General features: G+C 40.0%; 1 protein-coding gene across 1 annotated transcript in view; it reads right to left on the reverse strand.

Moving 5' to 3' along the window:
• Nucleotides 1–9002: 9002 nt before the first annotated feature.
• Nucleotides 9003–20323, reverse strand: part of SNX3 (sorting nexin 3) — a 40335-nt gene continuing 29014 nt past the window's right edge. The window contains exons 2-4 of the mRNA XM_055330799.1: nt 16832–16927; nt 11320–11444; nt 9003–9776 (exon numbers count right to left, since the gene is read on the reverse strand). Of these exons, the coding sequence (XP_055186774.1) occupies nt 9671–9776; nt 11320–11444; nt 16832–16927 (327 nt within the window). The 3' untranslated portion in view covers nt 9003–9670. The remainder of the gene's footprint in view (nt 9777–11319; nt 11445–16831; nt 16928–20323) is intronic.

The following is a 20323-nucleotide window of genomic DNA, read 5'->3' on the forward strand; positions in this document are numbered from 1 at the left end:
TTGATCGTCACACGATACACAATTCAAAAAGTCCCAGAGGGTATGTATACATGTCACCGACCCGAGAGACTAAAGAGACGTGAGCACCAAATGCCACCAGTGGTCTGCAGGACTGGATCCGGGCACAGGAAAAGGACGTGAGTGGAAAAGCTGGTGGAAGCCAAAGCTTGGAGTTTAGTTCATAGCGATGTACGACGCTGGGTGCTCAGTGTGGCGCCAAATACCGCGGTCACGTAAGATGTCCACGTGAGGGGCAACGGGGGGAGGCTCTTTGTATCATCTTGACAACTTTTCAGTAAATCTAAATTATTTCCAAATGTAAAGTTTTTCTGTTTTGGTTTGAGTGTATAGTGAAATGTTGTCCCCTCGCCCCTGTCCTTGGGCCGCCCAGCCCGTCCCCCGACTGCGCAACCGACATCACCCGTTTTGACAGGGTCCTTCAGGGATGTTCAGAGAACGTCAGAGCCAGTATCCATATTGTAGAAGTGTCACTTCTCATAACAGAAAGTGTGTCTGTGAGACAGATTCCTCAAAGTGGGGTTCCTGGGCTTATGGTTCTGTTACTGCCGTAGGGCCTTCCACGCAAGTTGGGCCGACTTATCCTCCCCCAGCACCCAACGGGCAGCAGACCCGGTCACCTCAGTGCGAGTCAGACCGCCACCTCCCAGGAGGCTCATGAGCAGACCTCTCTAGAATGTCACAGAACGGTGGGCCCGTTCGAAGCACGCAGCCGAGGCGAGCGGGGGTGGCCGCGGGGAGCGAGGGCCGCGAGGGCCGGGCCGTTGCATTCCTCACGTCAATCACTACGGTCCTCAGGAGAAGACGTTCACAGAAGGCCTTTGTCTCGGCTCCACAGCACACAAAGGGTCAAGCCTCACAAATTTGCTCATGGTGGGGGGAAGAAAAAACCCCACAGGTCAAAATGTTCAGATTACAGGTCCAGGAAAATCCCTTTACAGAAAGAAGACAGCAAATCCCCAGTGCAGTTGAAAGGACAAAACTCCGTTCACCTCCGAGATTCTCCAGTGAATAAACCGGTTAAACATGGTTTGGATTTACTGCACATGAAAACAACTGGATTAAGGTATAATCTAGCTAGAAAGGAGAGGAAATGTACCGAGAAAGCCAAGTAACGACAAAGCTGCCGTGTTGGTGCGCGCCAAGCGGGGATGGACGTTCCAGTTTTATAACCAACTCCTCTCAAACGGTTAACCTTCCTTTAGATCAAGATAACGAGTCTCTGCTTGCACTGGCCTCTGTGGTAACGACGACACCGGTATCAGGGCAACTGCGTGAGCACTAGGTGCATGGATGGCCAGGAGGCCACAGGCCCCGCACACCGGCGCGGGTGTCCAGCGCGGGGCCTGGCCTACCCGTCAGCAGCCTGGGAGAGCCACATCGCGGTGGGCATCACCCGGGCACGGGCTCCAGGACGAGGAAGACCTGGCTTTGGGTGCCAGTTTCACCTTCTACTGGCTGTGTCACCTGGGACAACTTACATCGTCGCAGCATTTCTCTAGAGATCATGAGGACATTAGGCACCCGATAGGCTGCTTTGAGGATTAAATGAGATGATACATTCGAAAGTCCAGGCTGAAACCTCAGCACGCAACAGACGGATGTTTATAAAAGCATAAAATAAAACACACCGTACAAAGAAAAGGAATTCGTTTAATACATTTATTATTAAAGTGTCTTTGATTTTTTTGAGACTGTGCGAGTGCACGTGGGCACACACTCACACCGCCCCCCCCATGTGAGTGGTGGGAGGGGCAGGAGAGAATCTCCAGTGGACTCCCCGCTGACTGCGGAGCCTGATGTGGGGCTCGATCTCACAACCCTGAGATCGCGACCTGGGCCGAAACCAAGAGTCGGGCGCTTAACTGACCGAGCCACCCAGGCGCCCCATTAAAGTGTTTTTTAAAACTTGTGATAAGGGGATCCCTGGGTGGCTCAGCGGTTTAGTGCCTGCCTTCAGTCCAGGGCATGATCCTGGAGTCCCGGGATGGAGTCCTACATCGGGGTCCCTGCATGGAGCCTGCTTCTCCCTCTGCCTGTGTCTCTGCCTCTCTCTCAGTCTGTGTCTCTCATGAATAAATAAAATATTTAAAAAAAAATAAAACTTGTGATTAAAATAATATGTGGGCCTTCTCTTTTAACACACTAAACAAGATCTGGGGGCAGGTCTAAAAACTACAGTCACTTTCAAGTAGTGATCGGTGTACTTCAAGATCTGCAACGACAAATGTGATCTACAGACTTGTATTTATTTATTTTTATTTATTATTTTATTTTATTTTATTTTATTTTATTTTATTTTATTTTATTTTATTATTTTATTTTATTTTATTTTATTTTATTTTATTTATTTTTTTCAGACTTGTATTTAAAGGTGCTGAGTCACAAGTTCTGTTTATCCTACCGCTATGGTTTGCTCCTGTATTCGTAATGGGAGAAACACCAAACCCCAGTTGGAAAATACTACGTACAGAGGTGCAACCTTTTTTCCCCACCCAAATTCAGACTCCAGATTAAACAATATCACCTCCTCTGGCCTCCGGACTGCTGATGAAAAGCATCTAAAAATTGTCAAGCCAGCATTCCTTTTACCCTTCCACGCTGGCTGATTTTCTGTTGGTCTGGGATTTTCTGCAATTAGAAAATGATATGCCCATGTGTGGTTTTGAATTTGTCCTGCTGGCTACCTTCTCAGCAACCTGGACCTGTGGTTTGGTATCTTTAATTTTGGAAGTTTCTCAGCCATTACTACATCAGTATTTCTTTTCGCTCTGTTCTCTTTGTCTTCTGGTATTCCAGTTATACCTTTGGGAAGGATCCCACAGTGTTGGGGAGTTCTGGGCTTTTTTTTTTTTTTTTTTTTTTTTGCATTTCAGTTTGGGATGACCTATCAGATGCATGGATTCTTCCTACACTATGTCAAACCTGCTCATGGGCCCCTGGAAGGCATTCTTCATTTCTATTACAGTCACTCTGATTTTTATAGCACATCCTTTTGTTGTTGTTGTTTTTTCCCATTTGTTTTTATTGAAGTTTGATTTGCTAACATATAGTATAACACCCAGGGCTCATCCCATCAAGTAGCATATCCTTTTGATGAAGGGCTTCCATTTCTGATATTACCCTTCTGTTCTTGCATGTTGTCTTTTTCTAATAAAGCCTTTAACATATTATATAGTTATTTTAAATATAATTATTTTAAATTCACTGCCTGAAAATGCTGAAATCTATGTCACATGTGACTCTGGTTCTGATAATTGCTTTCTCTCTCTGGACTTTTTGCCTTTTGGCACGCCTTGCAGATTTTTGTGGAAAGCCAGGCGTGTTGCATTGGATAACAGAAGGTGAGGTAAACAGGCCCCTGTGGAGACTTATGGAAATCGGATAGGGAGTGGATGTGTTTGGTATTTGCTGTAGTTATAGGTACCAGAGGCTTCAAATTCCTTTAGGTCTGCTTTTGTCTCTCTCTCAACTTTGGGTTTCTCTCATTACTCCTCCTCAGTCTTAGAGCTTTCAGCTGTAATCCCCTGTGACTATGCTGGGGCCCTGGGGGTGTGGCGGGCAAGTAGGGGGAACATGTGCATTCCATTAGGTCCATTCCGGGTTTCAGGGGGGCCTGTGACCTTCACAAGTGTTTCCAAAGTGCTAGAGCCTTGGCCCTCTGCCTGCTTCCTCCCCTCTCTTCCTGCAGCATTCCCAATCTTGTTTCCTTGAAGTCTTGACAATCTTGTTATGTGCAGTTTCCCCCCCTTAGGTGAGACAGGAAGGCTAGAGGGGCTGGTGTGCAAAGAAGGCCCTTCCTCCAACTGGAATTCTGGCTCTGGCAAAGTCAGCCTTTGCAACAAAGAAGGTTCTGGGTGTGCTTCACTGTGATTATTCATCTCATCTCCCTTGCAAGAGCTGTAAGGTCTTCCCTGAGCTGTGGAACCTGGTGGGGTTCCTGGAGGTAGGCCCAGGAACACATGCAGCCCCCCAGAACTGCAGTCTCCGGGAGCTTCTCACTCTCATGCGAGGCCATGCTCCACTTCAGTGTAAGTGTTCCTACCAGCTCATGACTCCAGCAGTTCCTGCTCCATGTAAGCAGATTTTAACTGTCAATTCTAGATGAGCCTCTCTCTCTAGATTTAAGGGTGATGGTTTGCCCTGCAACCTCAATTCGGATGGGCGGGTCTAAGAAAAGACATTGATTTTTTAGTTTGTCCAGCCTTTTTTTTTTTTTTTCCTTTTTGGAGATTAGAGCACTCATGGGCATGGGCAGGGGGAGGGAGGCCTGTGGGCAGAGGCAGAGGGGGAGAGAGAGAATCTCATACAGGCTCCATGCCCAGTACAGGGCTCGATCTCATCACCCTGGGATCTTGACCTGAGCTGAAATCAAGAGTTGGATGTGACTGAGCCGCCCAGGGGTCCCTGTCCAGCTTTATCTTGTAAAGGTGAGGGCGCCAGCTTCCAAGCTCTTTGCATGTCAGATTTGAAACTGCAAGTCCCCTTTATTTTGAATAGCTATTTCCTTGCCTCCTTCTGAACTCCCAGACCCCTTCTTGTCCTCACAGTGGTCACACTTTCTTTCAGGCTAGACTATCAGTGTTTTTTCATGACGATGTCCTAAGAGGGCTGAGTTTCTTGAGAAAAGGGACCATGGTTAACCTTGTGTCTGTGTTAACCCTTTGCACATATGAAATGCTTAGTGTTGCTGCTTGATTTTATCAGATCGCTTCCATGTGCGGCCTCCATTCCAAGGACTTTGTGCTGTTAAATGAATTATCCTAGTCTCTGAATCAAGGTCTTATTTTCTTAGCAAGGTTGGAATAATGCAAATTTCACTTACATTGAGATTTACCAGAGTAACTTCTCAAGATCTGGCAAGTCCTGTCTCCCTTGATTTAAGTTATTAAAATTCCAGTTAATCAAGGGTGCCTGGCTGGCTCAGTCAGTAGAGCACACCACACTCCCAGGGTGGTGCATTTAAGCCCCATGTTGGGTGTGGAGCCTAATACACAAATTAACAAAACCCAATAAATTCCAGTTAGTTAGCATCAGTGTGATATTAGCTTCAGGTGTACAATATACACCAACACCCGGTGCTCACCATGCCAAGTGCCCTCCTTAATCCCCATCCCCTATTTACCCCATCAAGTACCCTCTCCCCTCTGGCAACCATCAGTTTGTTCTCTACAGTGAAGAGTCTGTTTCTTGGTTTGCCTCTTTTTACCCATTGCTCATTTGTTTCTTAAATTCCACCTATGAGTGAAATCATATGGTATTTGTCTTTCTCTCAATTTCTTGACTTCATTTTGTAATGACTTAAGTAGCTAAGGGGAAGATAAAATCTGAACAAATTCTAGGAAAAGGGCCTTCCAGCTAAGTGTCCAAACCAACTGTTTCAGAATTATCTAGGAAGCTTTAAAAAAAAAAATTCTTGGGACTCACTCAGTCTTAGGGAGTAATTATGGTGCACAGCTAAGTGTAGAAAAATAAGATACTTTAAAAAATTTTTTTAAAAGACTGCATTTATTTATTCATAGAGAGAGAGAGAGAGAGAGAGAGAGGGGCAGAGACACAGGCAGAGGGAGAAGCAGGCTCCATGCAGGGAGCCTCACATGGGATTCGATCCCGGGTCTCCAGGATCAGGCCCTGGGCCGAAGGTGGTGCTAAACCGCTGCGCCACCCGGGCTGCTCCCAAATAAGATACTTCTGATCAACAACCTATTCATGTTCAAAAGTGCTTTTTATATGCATACTTAAAAAAAAAATCTAACTACAAAACCAAACCAAACTTATCCATTCATTCATTCATGTTCAGCCTAGAGGACACAGAAAATGTTATTGAAAATTCACCCTTTTATTCATTCAATAAATTTACTGAGCACCAAGTAAGGACTGGTTAGCAAGTCACCAGCCCTGTCCAGAAGAAAGTACACTAACATGTGGCTTTTAGAGTCAGACATGCTCATGGTCTACATCCAGAGCCATCATACCCGGGGTAACTGTGAGCATGTCCTTTACACTTGTAGGGCCTCCGTCTCCTCATCTCTATCATTTACTTCCTAGGAAGTTCTGTGACAGAGATCGCAAAGGGAGTATTGAGGAAGACTTATACTCCATCCTCCTAAAACGGTTTCTAACTCCTCTCCTAGTCCAAACACACACACTGAAATCATCACGGCTCGCGCCCGCTGAGCAGTTAAGCTACACACCAGGCAGCGTGCTACGCTATCTGTCCATCCATATGTCAAATTAATTTTATCTGTGAAGGTCTAGAGGCCAGCAGCCTCCTCCTTCCATTGGCTGTATTTATCCTCACTCCTGTAACCAAAACATTGACAAAGCAAGCCGAAGCAACAGGACCAGGACTTTTAATCTGGAGTGGACCATAACAAGAGGGCTGAGTTGAAAAGCCACAGGGTAAGAGAAAGCTAACTAGGAACTGCCATGGGTTTAATGGCACGCTTTGCTGCTGCCACTACTGTATCAATGACTACCACTGCCATCAGATAACTATTAAGTCTTTACACGTCCCAGACACTGTTCTACGGATTTTACATTTAGTTCATTTAGTTTTACATTTAGTATGGATTTACATTTAGTAACTCTAAGTTACTGATGCCGACCCTTTACCACTGCTGAGACAAGGCATTTATTTTTTTTTAAAGATTTTATTTATTCATGAGAGAGAGAGAGAGAGAGGCAGAGACAGGATCCATGCAGGAGCCCGACGTGGGCCTCGACCCCAGGTCTCCAGGATCACGCCCTGGACTGAAAGGGTGCTAAACGCTGTGCCACCGGGGCTGCCCAAGGCATTTATTTACTGAGAGGACCCAGAGTCTGAGACTTGCAACATAACTCACTGCCACATTGACTTTCAGGAAGGCCCTTAAAGGGGAACGCCTGGGTGGCTCAGTAGTTGAGCGCCTGCCTTCTGCCCAGGGTGTGATCCTGGAGTCACAGGATCGAGTCCCACGTCGGGCTCCCTGCATGGAGCCTGCTTCTCCCTCTGCCTGTGTCTCTGCTTCTCTCTCATGAATAAATAGAATCTTAGAAAAAAAAAAGATTAAAAAAGAAAGGGAGACCCTTAAGGGCTTCTGGAACCTCCTTCTACATGGGTAGTGTTAACAGCACCTGCACTTAGACTTCACAGGGTTAAAGGTGTCATTTTATCTTTTTTAAAATATTTTTAAAAAGATTTATTTTAGAGGGAGAGAAACAATACACATACATGCACAAGCAGGGGAAGGGGCAGAGGGAGAGGGAGCAGCAGACTCCCCCTCCCCGCTGGGCATGGAGCCCCGTGTGGGGCTCGATCCCAGGACCCTGAGATCATGGCTTGAGCCAAAATCAAGAGTGGGACACTTAACCAAGCCACCCAGATACCCCAAAGGTGTCATTTTAATATGGACCATGGTTTTAATTCTCTAAGAGACAATGCTAAGGAGTACTTTTCCATACCAGGCAAAGAGGTGTCACCGGAAATAAGCAACTTTTCACCTATCTTTAAATCTTCAACTTTTTTTTTTAAAGATTTATTTATTTACTTATGATAGACACAGAGAGAGAGAAAGGCAGGGACACAGGCGGAGGAAGAAGCGGGCTCCAAGCAGGGAACCCGACGTAGGACTCGATCCTGGGACCCCAGGATCACGCCCTGAGCTGCAGGCAGGCGCTAAACCGCTGAGCCACCCAGGGATCCCAAACCTTCAACTTTCTAAGAGCATGTCTGCCCTTAGGCAATTGTAGAGACTAAAAGTAAGCAGGCCAGTACAACTCATCCTTAGACACGTTATGCCCTTGCCTATAAATGATCAAAATCAAAAGAATTCCACAGTGAGTGGAAGTCTTCACACCCCTGGTGTTTTTCTGCTGAAGGTGGCTGTCCTGTGCGTCGTAGAAACTTTAGCAGCACCTCTAACTTCTGCCCACTGGATTCAGTAGCAATCCCTAGTTGTGACAACCAAAAATGTCTTGAGATATTGCTAAATATGCCTTGAGAGCAAAATTAATTAATTAGAATTAATTTAGAGTTACCATTACTCTGTTCTGTGTAACATAAACTGACAGCTTTTTACTTCTCTAGCTCACTGAAACAAAACTTACCTTTGTTTAGCTTTGTACCTTCTTAATTTATAGTAACTGAAATGTCCAGTTTAGGAAACTGTGAAATATTTAAGTAACAAAAGGCCTTACAGGGTGGCTCTAATTCCTAGTAATGTTCCAATCTGCTTGGTGGACATCCTAAGTTTGGCCCAGACCTAGGCTGGGTTCCTCTCAAATGGATGATCTGTCTCCACAGAAGATAGGGGACACCACTGAAGTGGGAGGACATGCTTTCTTTACTTGGCGGTTTAACCCTAGGTCACAACGGGTCCCCCCAAACCACCAGATGTTGTACAGATTCTAATTAGAGAACACATTCTGGCTGCAAAGGTCTGGCTACAACACAAGTTAGGCAGCAAGAAGTCATGCGTTTTCTGGTTTCTTATCATCTCTATCAGTCAGGCTAGGACACTGTGCCCTTTTCCCTTGGTTAAAGAGGATAAAGTATCCCAAGCCAAATTAAAGAGAAAGCATGGATCTGCTGACCAAGAAAAGGGTTATTATACCCTTGCTAAGTTTGCTTAAAAAAGTCACTCAGATGAACTAGGAAAAAAATTCCTCTGAAAAATAGGAGGCACGGTATTGACTTATCTTAAAAAGGCTTCTTAAGAAGAATGACTTGAGATTATAAAGCATTTTTCAAATACACAAAGTGCTTCATAACAACTCAGTAAGCTTTAAGGAATGCTTTTTTTTAGTACGTCACTTTTTTTGTTGTATAAAAGAAAATACCCCAATTCAAAGGGTGGTAGCATATTTGATATCACCACTGTTTAAGAAGAATGGAGTTACAGGAATGAGAAGTATATAATTAGTAAATAATCCCTCTCAACAGAGAGTTAAAAAGTAGGACAGCCATAAAGGGGGAAAAAAGAAGCCGGAGGCAACACAATCAGTGCATATCAGAAATGCTTTTTTATTTTTATCTGAAAACAACTTAAATTTTTAGACAAATGATTTTAGTATATAAATTTGATTTGTTTTTATACAGAATATAAAGATTTCCCTCATTGATCTTCCACGTGAAGGGTATTACAAGCCTGAAGGGAGATATTTTCTGCACACGTGTGTATCTTACACATAGGGTACTGGAAACCAATGGTGTAGTGCTTCTACACATAAATTAGGTCAAGTGACATCACATATTAAAAAGGAGCAAGAGAAATATTCTAGTTAATCAGATTCAAGAAGCAAACAGGACACAAAAACTGCAGATAAGACTAAGTCAGTAACTTTAGTTAGGACACTGCAGATTATACTGGAGTAACAGGTCTGCGAGGCTATAGTGTGTACCACATTAAAACAGCAAGGAAGAGCTATTCATAGAGAAAGGGTGGATGAGGGATTTTCACTAAAGCAAATTAACTTCTTGTCAACTGCCAAAACAAAACAAAACAAAACAAAACTGAGCATATGAATGTTAGTATACTGAAGGCGTGTTATACCAGTTTCTGTGCAGCATGCTAAAAGTTAGTTAGAACTTCTTCACTGGTGCATATGAATCATTAATAGTCATGGAAAGTTTTTTTTTTTTTTTTTTTTTTGGCGCCCTTCTCACCAAATTTCAGGCATGTCTTATTTTAGATGGTGTATAGCTTTTATCTATAATTTCGTCCTGTAAAAACATGTGAAGACAACGTTCATTCTGTGCCAGAGGATGACCAGCGACCCTAGGAATAAAAAACACAAACTTAGTCTAGTATTTTTCAAAATTGGGGCTGAGGGTCAAAACATATATTCTAAGGCATGTACAATTTAGTAATAGTTAAGTGTTATTCTGGACCACTCCTAAGGCTATGCTCTATCAACTAATGGTAGATTTCCCTTCCTTTGGTTCACAAGGGTCATTTAGACAACAATCACTAGCTTTGCACTGCTTCTGGAATACATACCCAGTTAATGTCTTTATATATTAACTGGTATAGGCACAAGAAACCTAAATTAATGTTAAAAGTGAAACGTCATTAATTCTAAGAACCCATTTAAAGAAGGAAAAGATACAGGATCAGAATTAGAAATACACTGAAGTTCAATAAAACCTCAAAAAACTAAGAGACACATGTTTCCAGTTTTTATTTCTTCTTTTGGCTTGCTTTAAAGGTTTCCACTGCAGACTAACCGTAAGATGAAAATGGGTAATGAGATTTCTATTTCTGAATTAAAAACACCTCAGCCAGCACTGCCTTCTCCAAAAGGAAAGCATGTTCATAGACAATGAAGGTCATGTGCTATAGCAGGTAACAAAAAGTTAAAGGCTTGTACAACTTTCCTTGTTTAACCATTCACAGTTCTTCATTGCTTATTACTAGATTAAAATTTAAGTGTTGGTCAATACGTAAGTTCACACAACCATATTCTCCAGCATTTGACTTTATTTGGTCAAAAGTCAGAAAGATTTTTTTTAAAGATTTTTTTATTTATTCATGAGAGAGAGAGAGAGAGAGAGAGGCAGAGGGAGAAGCAGGCTCCATTGCAGGGAGCCCGACGTGGGACTTGATCCCAAGTCTCCAGGATCACACCCTGGGCCAAAGGCAGATGCTCAAACGCTGAGTCACCCAGGCGTCCCCTATTTGGTCAAATTTAAGGCCAATGCATAATTATAGTGACCTCTTTCCTGGCATAATTCTATTACTTTGGTTTTAAAAAATGGCTATAAATAATAATAATAAATAATAATAATAAAAATGGCTATATTTCAAGAATAAAATTAAAAGCTAGAAATTTTGGTTTAAGAGTTTCTAAAGTAAAAAAAAAAGGTTTTCTTACATTGTGAAAAAAGATTTTGCTGTGAAAACCTTCACACAAGACATGCTGATAATACTTTCATCTGCAATCAAACAAAATGATTGCAAGTGTACTGTAAGTTTTATTGTTCATGCTAGAACATACCTTAAATGAGAAAGAATCATAAGTAAAACTGTATTTTTAAAAATGCTGCAATTTTAAATATAATTTGCATATATTAACCAAGAAAAACAAATACAGAACTTAGGTCAATGCAAAGATACTCAAGTGTGTTAATATTTATCACATGATATTCAACTTGTTATATACTTTTACTTTATTAAATGATACAAAAAAGTTAGTTAGGAAATGGCCAAAAAGAAAAGCACTGTTACCGTTTAGCTTAATACCTAAATTACTAGTATTCACCCGAAGTCGTCTTGGATCACTATTCCCACTTACACCTCGCGAGGTACAGAAAGCACTTACTTGTTTATAAACTGCTCCAGCCCTTGCTTCCTTTCTTCAATAAAATTGTCATCAAATATTCCATCATCTCCTCTAAAAGGAAGCTGACGTAAAAATGCTTTTCCAGGGAGAGGGGGAACTACAACCTAAAAAAAACACAGGAAAGAAAGTTCTTGAAGATGCTGACTAGGTTGTGAAAATTTATAGAGCACACAGAGCGTGAAGACAAAGTATATGTTCACTAGGATAGCCATTCCACTGTTAAACCAAATTAAATATAAAAGAAAATCAGTAACAAACATACTGAAAAAAGATTCAGTGTTTGGAGGCAAGAGAACCAAAATGCAGAACAGCCCATCAGACCACGGCTCCTCAAGAGCATGGCCCATAGCTTATCATTTTTTCCTCAACTTGTCGAGGCACAGGTGTACAAAGAGAACATTCGAGCAATGCTGCAATAAAGGCTGCGATGCCTCTAGACAGTCTGGACACCACTTAGGGGAGACAATGCTTTTTTAGAATAGAAACTGCAGAGATAAAAATCAACCTTCAAAAAACCACAAAAAAACAAAATCAACCTTCAATTACATGAAGATATTAAATATTAACCAATTCTTTCCAGCATGGGCAGGTAAGAATTCTGTGGTCTATTTCCTTTACTTCACACCATCTGCATAGATTCCTACTTGTGTTTGAAGTGAGGATAAAATAATCAACAATTCTGTTACCACTCTTCCATTTTCTAGGCTAAGAAACATGTCAACTTTCTCCCAAATCCACTCCCCTCTCTCCCCCCAAGGATCTGTCATTTTCTTCCTACATAGGAATATTCTAATTTTCCCTTTCAAACCCTAAAAAGGGAAGATAAAGTTGTCCTCCTGGGTTAACTTAAACTGATCTCTCTCTTCTATGAATTATCTGGAGCTCAAATATTGGAGTTAAATAGCACATAGCTAGCTATTTGTTTCACAAGTTAGGTTGGTTTCTCAACCATGGCACTATTAACATTTTAAGCCAGATTAATTCTTTGGGGGTGGGGTGGGGAGAGCTTTCTAGTGCACTATAGAATGTTTAATAGCATATCCAAGGCCTCTACCCACTAGACCTGGGAGCACTCAGTTAACACCCCTTTCTTGTGATAATAAAAACTATCTCCAGACATTGTCAAATGTCTCCTGGGGGACACAACTGGCCCTGGTGGAAAACCACCAATTAATCTTATAGATGCCTTCAAATAAAGACCCTGTCTCAGGCTTCCTATGGCTTTTTTAAGGAAGGCTGGGCACACAACAGAAGTTCGAATATCTGGTAAAAGACTAACCACTTAGCTGGATCCATATCTTACACAAAACAGAAAAGGTATAAACAGGCAAGAAGAAATATAAATAGTAAACACCAGTAATAAAATTATACATTTTCTAAAAGAGGTTAAACTTTAAACCCCTGATACAGTTTCTATTCTAAAACAATGATCCAGCAGGGTAAAAAAGGGAAAGATCAAAACAACTTCATTTAGAATAGCAAGTAATAAGCAAAAACCCCCCACAAAACCAAATGCCCAACAGAAACTTCCTCATTTCTTCCTAGATCTACTCTTCTCCTCAGATGACCAACGATTAAGACATCTAAAGATTTATCTCCATAGCATTCTTGAATCTCTCTTCCTATATTAGCATTTGAAGTTGACAATTAAAACCTGCAGGGATATTACAATTGAAAAGTGGAGATCATGGCCAGTAACTGAGCCCCAGTGAAATGGCTATCTGATGGGCAGGGGAAAACATCTGTAGCTATAAAGCTATTATTAAAAAAAGAAACTAGAACCAATGCACTCAACAAGTAACTACCATTAATTCAGGGCATAATTTAGTATGAAATTAAGATTACTATGTATTATCTGCAGAGATATATTCTTCCTAACATAATATTCAAAACAGCCACTTAAATGGTGAGGTTGTAGGTAACAGGATTAATAATCTACAAAAATCATGAGTGGTCTGTTTAGCAAAGATTCCAAAGATCCTTTTCAACATCAAATTATTTTTGCTTAAGCAGTCTGAAAAGATCTAGTTCGAGTTCTTACCATTCTAACAGTCATTAATCCAAAGATATGTGTATATGTGTGGAGTCAGAAGTAGACAGGAAGATACTTGGGTCAGCATAATATAGAAAAACATACTTAAATAAAAGCTAAAAGATTTCACCATAATGACCAGTAAACATAATAATTACCACCTACTTTCTAGCCTCGTTTAACAGATTTTGGTTAAAAATACTAATTTATAAACAAAAATAACTTGACTAATTGTTCTTAGCAATACTGTAATAAAAGTACAATGTTCACATAGGTTAAGCCCCTCACATATATATTTTTTAAGATTTATTTATTTATTTATGATAGACATAGAGAGAAGAGAGGGGAGAGAGAGAGAGAGAGAGAGAATGGCAGAGACACAGGAGGAGGGAGAAGCAGGCTCCATGCCGAGAGCCCAACGCGGGACTTGATCCCGGGACTCCAGGATCCCGCCCTGGGCCAAAGGCAGGCGCTAAACTGCTGAGCCACCCAGGAATCCCCGCCCCTCACATATTTAATATGCTTCAAAGGAAGCAATTAAGTGAAAATCTGTAGAATGGAAAATTTTTGCAAATTACTATCTGAAAGGAACTTGTAAGAGTTTTTTATATATTCTAGATACAGCTCAATAATAAAAAGACAAAACACTCAACTAAACAGGCAAAGGGTCTAAAAAAAAGTATTTCTCCACAGAAGATAAAAAAATGACCAATAAGTACATGAAAAGATGATCAGCATCACCAGCCCTCAGGGAGGTGAAAATCAAAACCACAATGAGACTGCACCTTACATACTAAGGCAGCTGTAATAGTAGGGGCACTTGGGTGGCTCTTGATTTCGGCTCAGGTCATGATCTCAGGGTTGTGGGACTGAGCCCTGTGTGGGGCTCTGAGCTCTCAAGCCCTCAGCAGTGAGTCTGCTGGAGATTCTCTCTCCTTCTCCCTTCACCCCTCCCCCAATGTGCGCACTCTTTCTCTCCCAAATAAAAATAAATAAATCTTAAAAAAAAAAGAAGACAGATAATAGTAAGTGTTGACGAGGATGTGGAGAAAAGAGTGGAACTCTCCTACATTGTTGGTGGGAATGTAAAAATGGTCTGGGAATTCTTCAAAGTTAAAGAGTTATCATAGAACCTAGCAAATATATCCTAGGTATATACTCAAGAGAAGTAAAAACATTATGTCCAAACAAAAACCTGTACACAAATGTTCACAGCAGGATTATTCACAATAGTCTAAAAGTAGAATCAATCCAAATGTCTACCAACTGATGGATAAATAAAACAAATGAAATGTATACTCATACAACAGAATATTACTTGGCAATAAAAAGAAATTAATTAGGTGGGAAAAACCAAATTAATGTTGAAATGTTGAAAACACCTTCAGTGAAAGAAGCCAGAAACAAAAGACTACATATTCTATGCTCCTATTTATATGAAACGTCCAGAACAGACAAATCCATAGAGAAAGTCAATTAGTGGTTATATAGGGCTGGGTGAGGAGGGGTTGAGGGAGAAATTGGTAGTGACTACTAATCGGTATGGCATTTCTTTTATGGAGTGATTAAGATGTTCTAAAACTGACTGTAGAGATGGCTGTACAACTCTGTGAATATACTAAGAACCAATGAATTTTACTTCAAATGGGTGAACTGTATGGCATGTGAATTAATACGTCAATGAAGCTGTTATTTTTTCAAAAAGTGATGTATACATTCACCAAATGTTTATTAAACACTGCAGTGCACAATGTGCTATGTTAGTTAAGCAAAGCCCAAAACCTATAAACACACTTCTTCCCAAAAATCAAACAGAGAAAGACAAATACTGTACAATCTCACTTTTATGTGGAATCCAAAAAAAAAAAAATCTAACTCACAGCAACAGATAGTAGCAGATTAGTTGTTGCCAGGGGCTAGGGGATGGGGGGAAATGGAGGATGCTGGTCAAAGTGTACAAACTTCCAGTTATAAAATAAGTTCTGGAGATCTAATGCAGAGGATGGTGACTACTGTTAACAATACTGTATTGTACACTTACATGTTGCTAAGATAGATCTTAAATGTTCTCACCACCAAAAAAAAAAAAAAAGTATGTGAGGTGATGGATATATTAGCTAAGTTTATTGTGGTCATTATTTCATAATATATACACATAACCAATCGTAATGTTGCATTCCTTAAACTTGCACAATGTTATCTGTCAACTGTATCTCAATAAAGCGGAGAAAAAAGGACACTTCTTCCCTGTGGTCATAAATAATTTGTTACCCAAAACTTTCCTAACTTGTACATTTAGATCTTCAAATCATCTATAATTTCTATACAGTGAGTTAAAAATTTTTATTCCTAAACAGCCAAATGTTTTGACCCCATTTACTGGAAAAAAAAAAAAAAAGACATTTTCCTTACTGATTAACAATGTTATTTTTGTAATAAACTAAGTTTCCAATAAATATGCAAGTCGGCATTCTAAGTTCTATTACATTCTGCTAATCTAACTGCTTGTCCCTAAAGCGATACTAAACTGTTTTAATTACTACAGCCTTAAGAGAAACTGATGTCTGCAGGTGCTCAGTATATGCTGAATATAATTTAGGAGTCCTCTTGGTGTTTCCTTTGATTGTAAAGCTCATCTATAAATCTGCAAGTTTATTAAAAAAAAAACCAAGATTTCTATCAGAATTTCGTGAATTTATAAATAAGCTAGTAGATAACGCTTTACTTTTATCACATCTACTGCTAAAATGTCACCTCTAAATGAGGCCTTCCTTTGACGACTCTATAAAAGAGTACTGTCCTGACACTCCCTGGTTGCCTTGGTTTTGTTTTTTTTTTCTTAACAGCATTATCACCATCTTACATACTATATAGCTTACTATTTTTTCTGTTTTCCCTTCACCACCATCCCAACTTCATCAACTAAATGTAAGGACCATGAAAGTGGGGACTATGTTCACAGCTCTAACTCACAGAACACACAGAATAAGCTCTCAAATATTTAAATAATGAATCTTCGAAAGTGAATATTTCAAACCAAGAATGTAGTCTATTTATTAAGTTTTGCTTTTGTCTTTCAGTATAGTTTTAAAGTTTTCTTTACATTGGTTATATACATGGGTTATATTCCTAGTTTAACTGATAAATATTTTATACTTTGGTTAAGAATATCAGCACATATCACAGAGTTATAGTCCTGGTTTATGAAACTTCTATGTACATGTGTGATGATGCAAAAATGCATTATGAGTCAATAAAAGAAAAAAATTGCAAATATAATCATATATGAGACGTATTAAGGAAGAGAAACTTGGCAAGGAGTGTGTGTGGGTGGCAAGAGTGAATAGGAACATGAGGGAAAGGAAGGAAGTAATAGCAAAAAAGCTCTAAAAAGGAAGCATTATCCAAGTGTAAGTCAGCAAAAGCCTCAACTGGGCCATTAAAATAGATAATTCTTACCTTGCTCTCTCTTTCTAATTCACTTCGCAGCCATTCAAAGTCACTGTATCTTCTTCTAACAGTAGATTCCTTCAGCTTGAAAATAGGCAGATTTGTCTGAAATTTAAAAAAAAATCACTTCTAAGTTGAAGCATGGGACAGGGACTTCAAAAAAGGGGCGGGGGGTGAGGTGGGGAATCTGTCAAACTGATAATATGGCAAGCCTGGTTACCTTACAATAAGAAATAAGATAGAAAAATATCAAATACAATAAAATGTCATCTCTTGACAAAATAAAACTTGGTATATTATTTACGCTGGAGTAAAATTTTTAATTTTTTTTTTAATTTTTTTTTTATTATTTATTTACGATAGTGAGAGAGAGAGAGAGAGAGAGAGAGGCAGAGACACAGGCTCCATGCACTGGGAGCCCGACGTGGGATTCGATCCCGGGTCTCCAGGATCGCGCCCTGAGCCAAAGGCAGGCGCCAAACCACTGCGCCACCCAGGGATCCCAAAATTTTTAATTTTTTAAAAAGATTATTTATTTATTCATGAGAGAGAGAGAGAGAGAGAGAGAGAGGTAGAGACATGGAAAGAGGGAGAAGTAGGCTCCATATGGGGAGCCTGATGCAGGACTCGATCCCAGGAGCCCGGGATCATGACCTGAGCCAAAGACAGATGCTTAACCACTGATCCTCCCAGGTGTCCTGGAGTACAACTTCTAAATGCACATCTGCAAACAGGCTTTAGGATGTCATTCTGCCTGAGGTCAGTTACATAAATATAGGCCATTTTTTTTCTATTTCATTGAGCTGTAGAAATGCCAACTGAACAGGGGTGAGATAAAGCTAGCTCTGATTGCTAACCAGTTTAGATAGTACCTAAGCATATAATGCTCACAGGGAAAAACTAAGGGAAAAGAGACCTTAACAATCTTGAAATTAAGTACAAAATATCTCAATAAATATTTATTGAATATTGGATGAATAAAGGATTATGCTTAATGGTCTTCTAAAAGATGCCAGAAACTAGCAGGGAAAGTGTGCAATGTCTGCACTGTTACTACTAGTAAGAAATCAGAAGTCCTACACATTAGGTCAGGTTCATAGATCCACAGCTTTATAGGCTGAGGGCAAGTTTAAGAATTAAAAACATAATGCCCAGGACTCTGAAGTTACACTGGAATGGAGACTGTTCTTTATAAGACTGCAAAGACCATTTATGTCAACTTCTAAACTTAAAGTGACAAGAAAGATTTCTATTATCTTTTACTGATCCCTATAAAATGAGAAAATATACCACCAAACCCAATTTAAAATGGTTGATGATTCAGGATATTAGCAGAAGCAGTATACCACCATGATTTTATTATCAAGAATAGAATTCGAAAAGCACATAACATGACAAAGTTTACAGGAGACAGAAATGATCTAACACAATGCCATACCATATGGAAAATGCTATTTAATACTATATACTCTTAGATCATATTTTTTCTTTAATTTGGTCTTTGTGCTTGCAGAACAGCAAACTGTTTTACAGCTGAAAAGAAAAAAGTTAAGCGTCACCAGAAGGGACATCATCCATCACATAAACTTCACTCCTAAGAAAATTTCAATCATTTGTTAAACCTAATGCCACTGGTAAGTAATTGTCATTCAGCAAAAGAAAAGCTTTTTTATTCAGGGCCTTAAACCCATTTTGTAGTAGGTCTCATTTTTTTCCAAAGTGTATTAACTTCTCCATGTTGTATACCTTATAGCTTGGAATCTTCTACAGATGCTATTGGGCATAACACTGGATAGGTTTCAAGCATGAAACCAAATCTCACAAGAGGTTTAAAAGCACTTGAATTTTCTTTCCCAGGTAACCACAACATTTGTTCATTGTATTAATGACTAAGAGCAAAATTGCACCTAACAAGACTCTTATTATACTAAAAGTCAAGCTTATATTTAGAGATGCTGGCTTGCTGTACAGAAGGGTATTCTCATTCCCCACAGGGAATAAAATTAGGTCCCCTAGGGAGCAGGATGATAATTCCCAGAAAGAAAGCACTGGATTATTTCTCTCTAATTTCACCCATTGGCTTTTTAACCAAGTTCACCCTTCCGCATTAAAATATTAAGTCTTTGTAAGTGTCTAAAGATAGAAAGGCTTTTATAGAATTGAGTGTTTTCTGCAGGTGAGATTTTACATTTTGAATTCCCTCCTCTCAAATTACTTTACAAAAGGGATTAGCTGCTCTCTTTATTCAATATGTTAAGATCAAGCTTGTGAAAAGAGTTCCCTTCGAATTTTCATACTTCTGGGTACGGAAGTCCATAAAGTTAATCTCTGAAACAACATATCAAGCTTACAGGTACAATGTTGAGGGAAGAGTGCCAATTCAGCTCATTTTACCTTCCATTTTCCCTTTTGAACTTTTGACACAATCATGACTCTATCTGATTCACTTTAATAGAAGGGGAGTGGGGAAGGAGAAAAAGTCCATTCCTTTCTGTGATTAGCTAATAATTTGGTAGATTATACAGCAAAAAAAAAAAAAGGATCACAGTTAAAGAAAATTCTTTTATTTAGTTTGCTCAGTTGGCTATGATTTCTCTTTACATGAGGATTGCTTTAAAGTTTTGATAAAGTCACACCCTTTAACTCTTAATATTACCTGCCCTTTACATTTGGAGTGGCCAAGTTTGCCTGTTAACTTCCTTCTGGTCAACACCACCATCTTTCAACTCAGCTGGACCAAAATAAAAATGAAAACATGTGCAGGTGTTTTCTTTAAGCCACCATTGATTACAAACTCTTGATCTGTCACTTTCAACTTATTTAACCCACATAACATGTTCCATTTTTGTTTTCTAAGTATTAGAGAAAAAATGATTACTTTTTTTTTTTTTTTTACTACCAGTTCAGGAGGATTCAACTATTTTTTTAATTAAAGATTTTATTTATTCATGAGAGACAGAGACAGAGAGAGGTAGAGACACAGGCAGAGGGAGAAGCAGGCTCCCCGCAAGAAGCCTGATATACTACTCAATCCCGGACCCCGGGATCATGCCCTGAGCTGAAGGCAGATGCTCAACTGCTGAGCCACCCGGGTGTCCCAGGATTCAACTATTTTCAGTTTGGGAACATCTCTAAAAGGGCCAGTGCTAGGTAAGTTAGGGAATATAATGAGGACTGAGATGGAGCCCTAGCCCTTTTGAAGCTTGTATTGGGGAGGTTGAAGGCTAAGGGTATAAAAAGTTTAAATTTATGTAGTTAAACAAAAAGTTGAAAGACCAAGAACAAATTGTAGACAAATATTTGCAACACAGAACAAAGGGATAATTTTATTAAAATGTAAAGAACAGGGACGCCTGGGTGGCTTAGCGGTTTCGCGCTTGCCTTTGGCTATGGGCATGATCCTGGAGTCCTGGGATCAAGTCCCACATGGGGCTCCCTTCATGGATTCTGCTTCTCCCTCTGCCTCTCTCTCGGTCTCTCATGAATGAATGAATGAATGAA

Source organism: Nyctereutes procyonoides, unplaced genomic scaffold (assembly GCF_905146905.1).
Source record: "Nyctereutes procyonoides isolate TBG_1078 unplaced genomic scaffold, NYPRO_anot_genome, whole genome shotgun sequence".
In the NCBI taxonomy this organism is placed as follows: domain Eukaryota; kingdom Metazoa; phylum Chordata; class Mammalia; order Carnivora; family Canidae; genus Nyctereutes; species Nyctereutes procyonoides.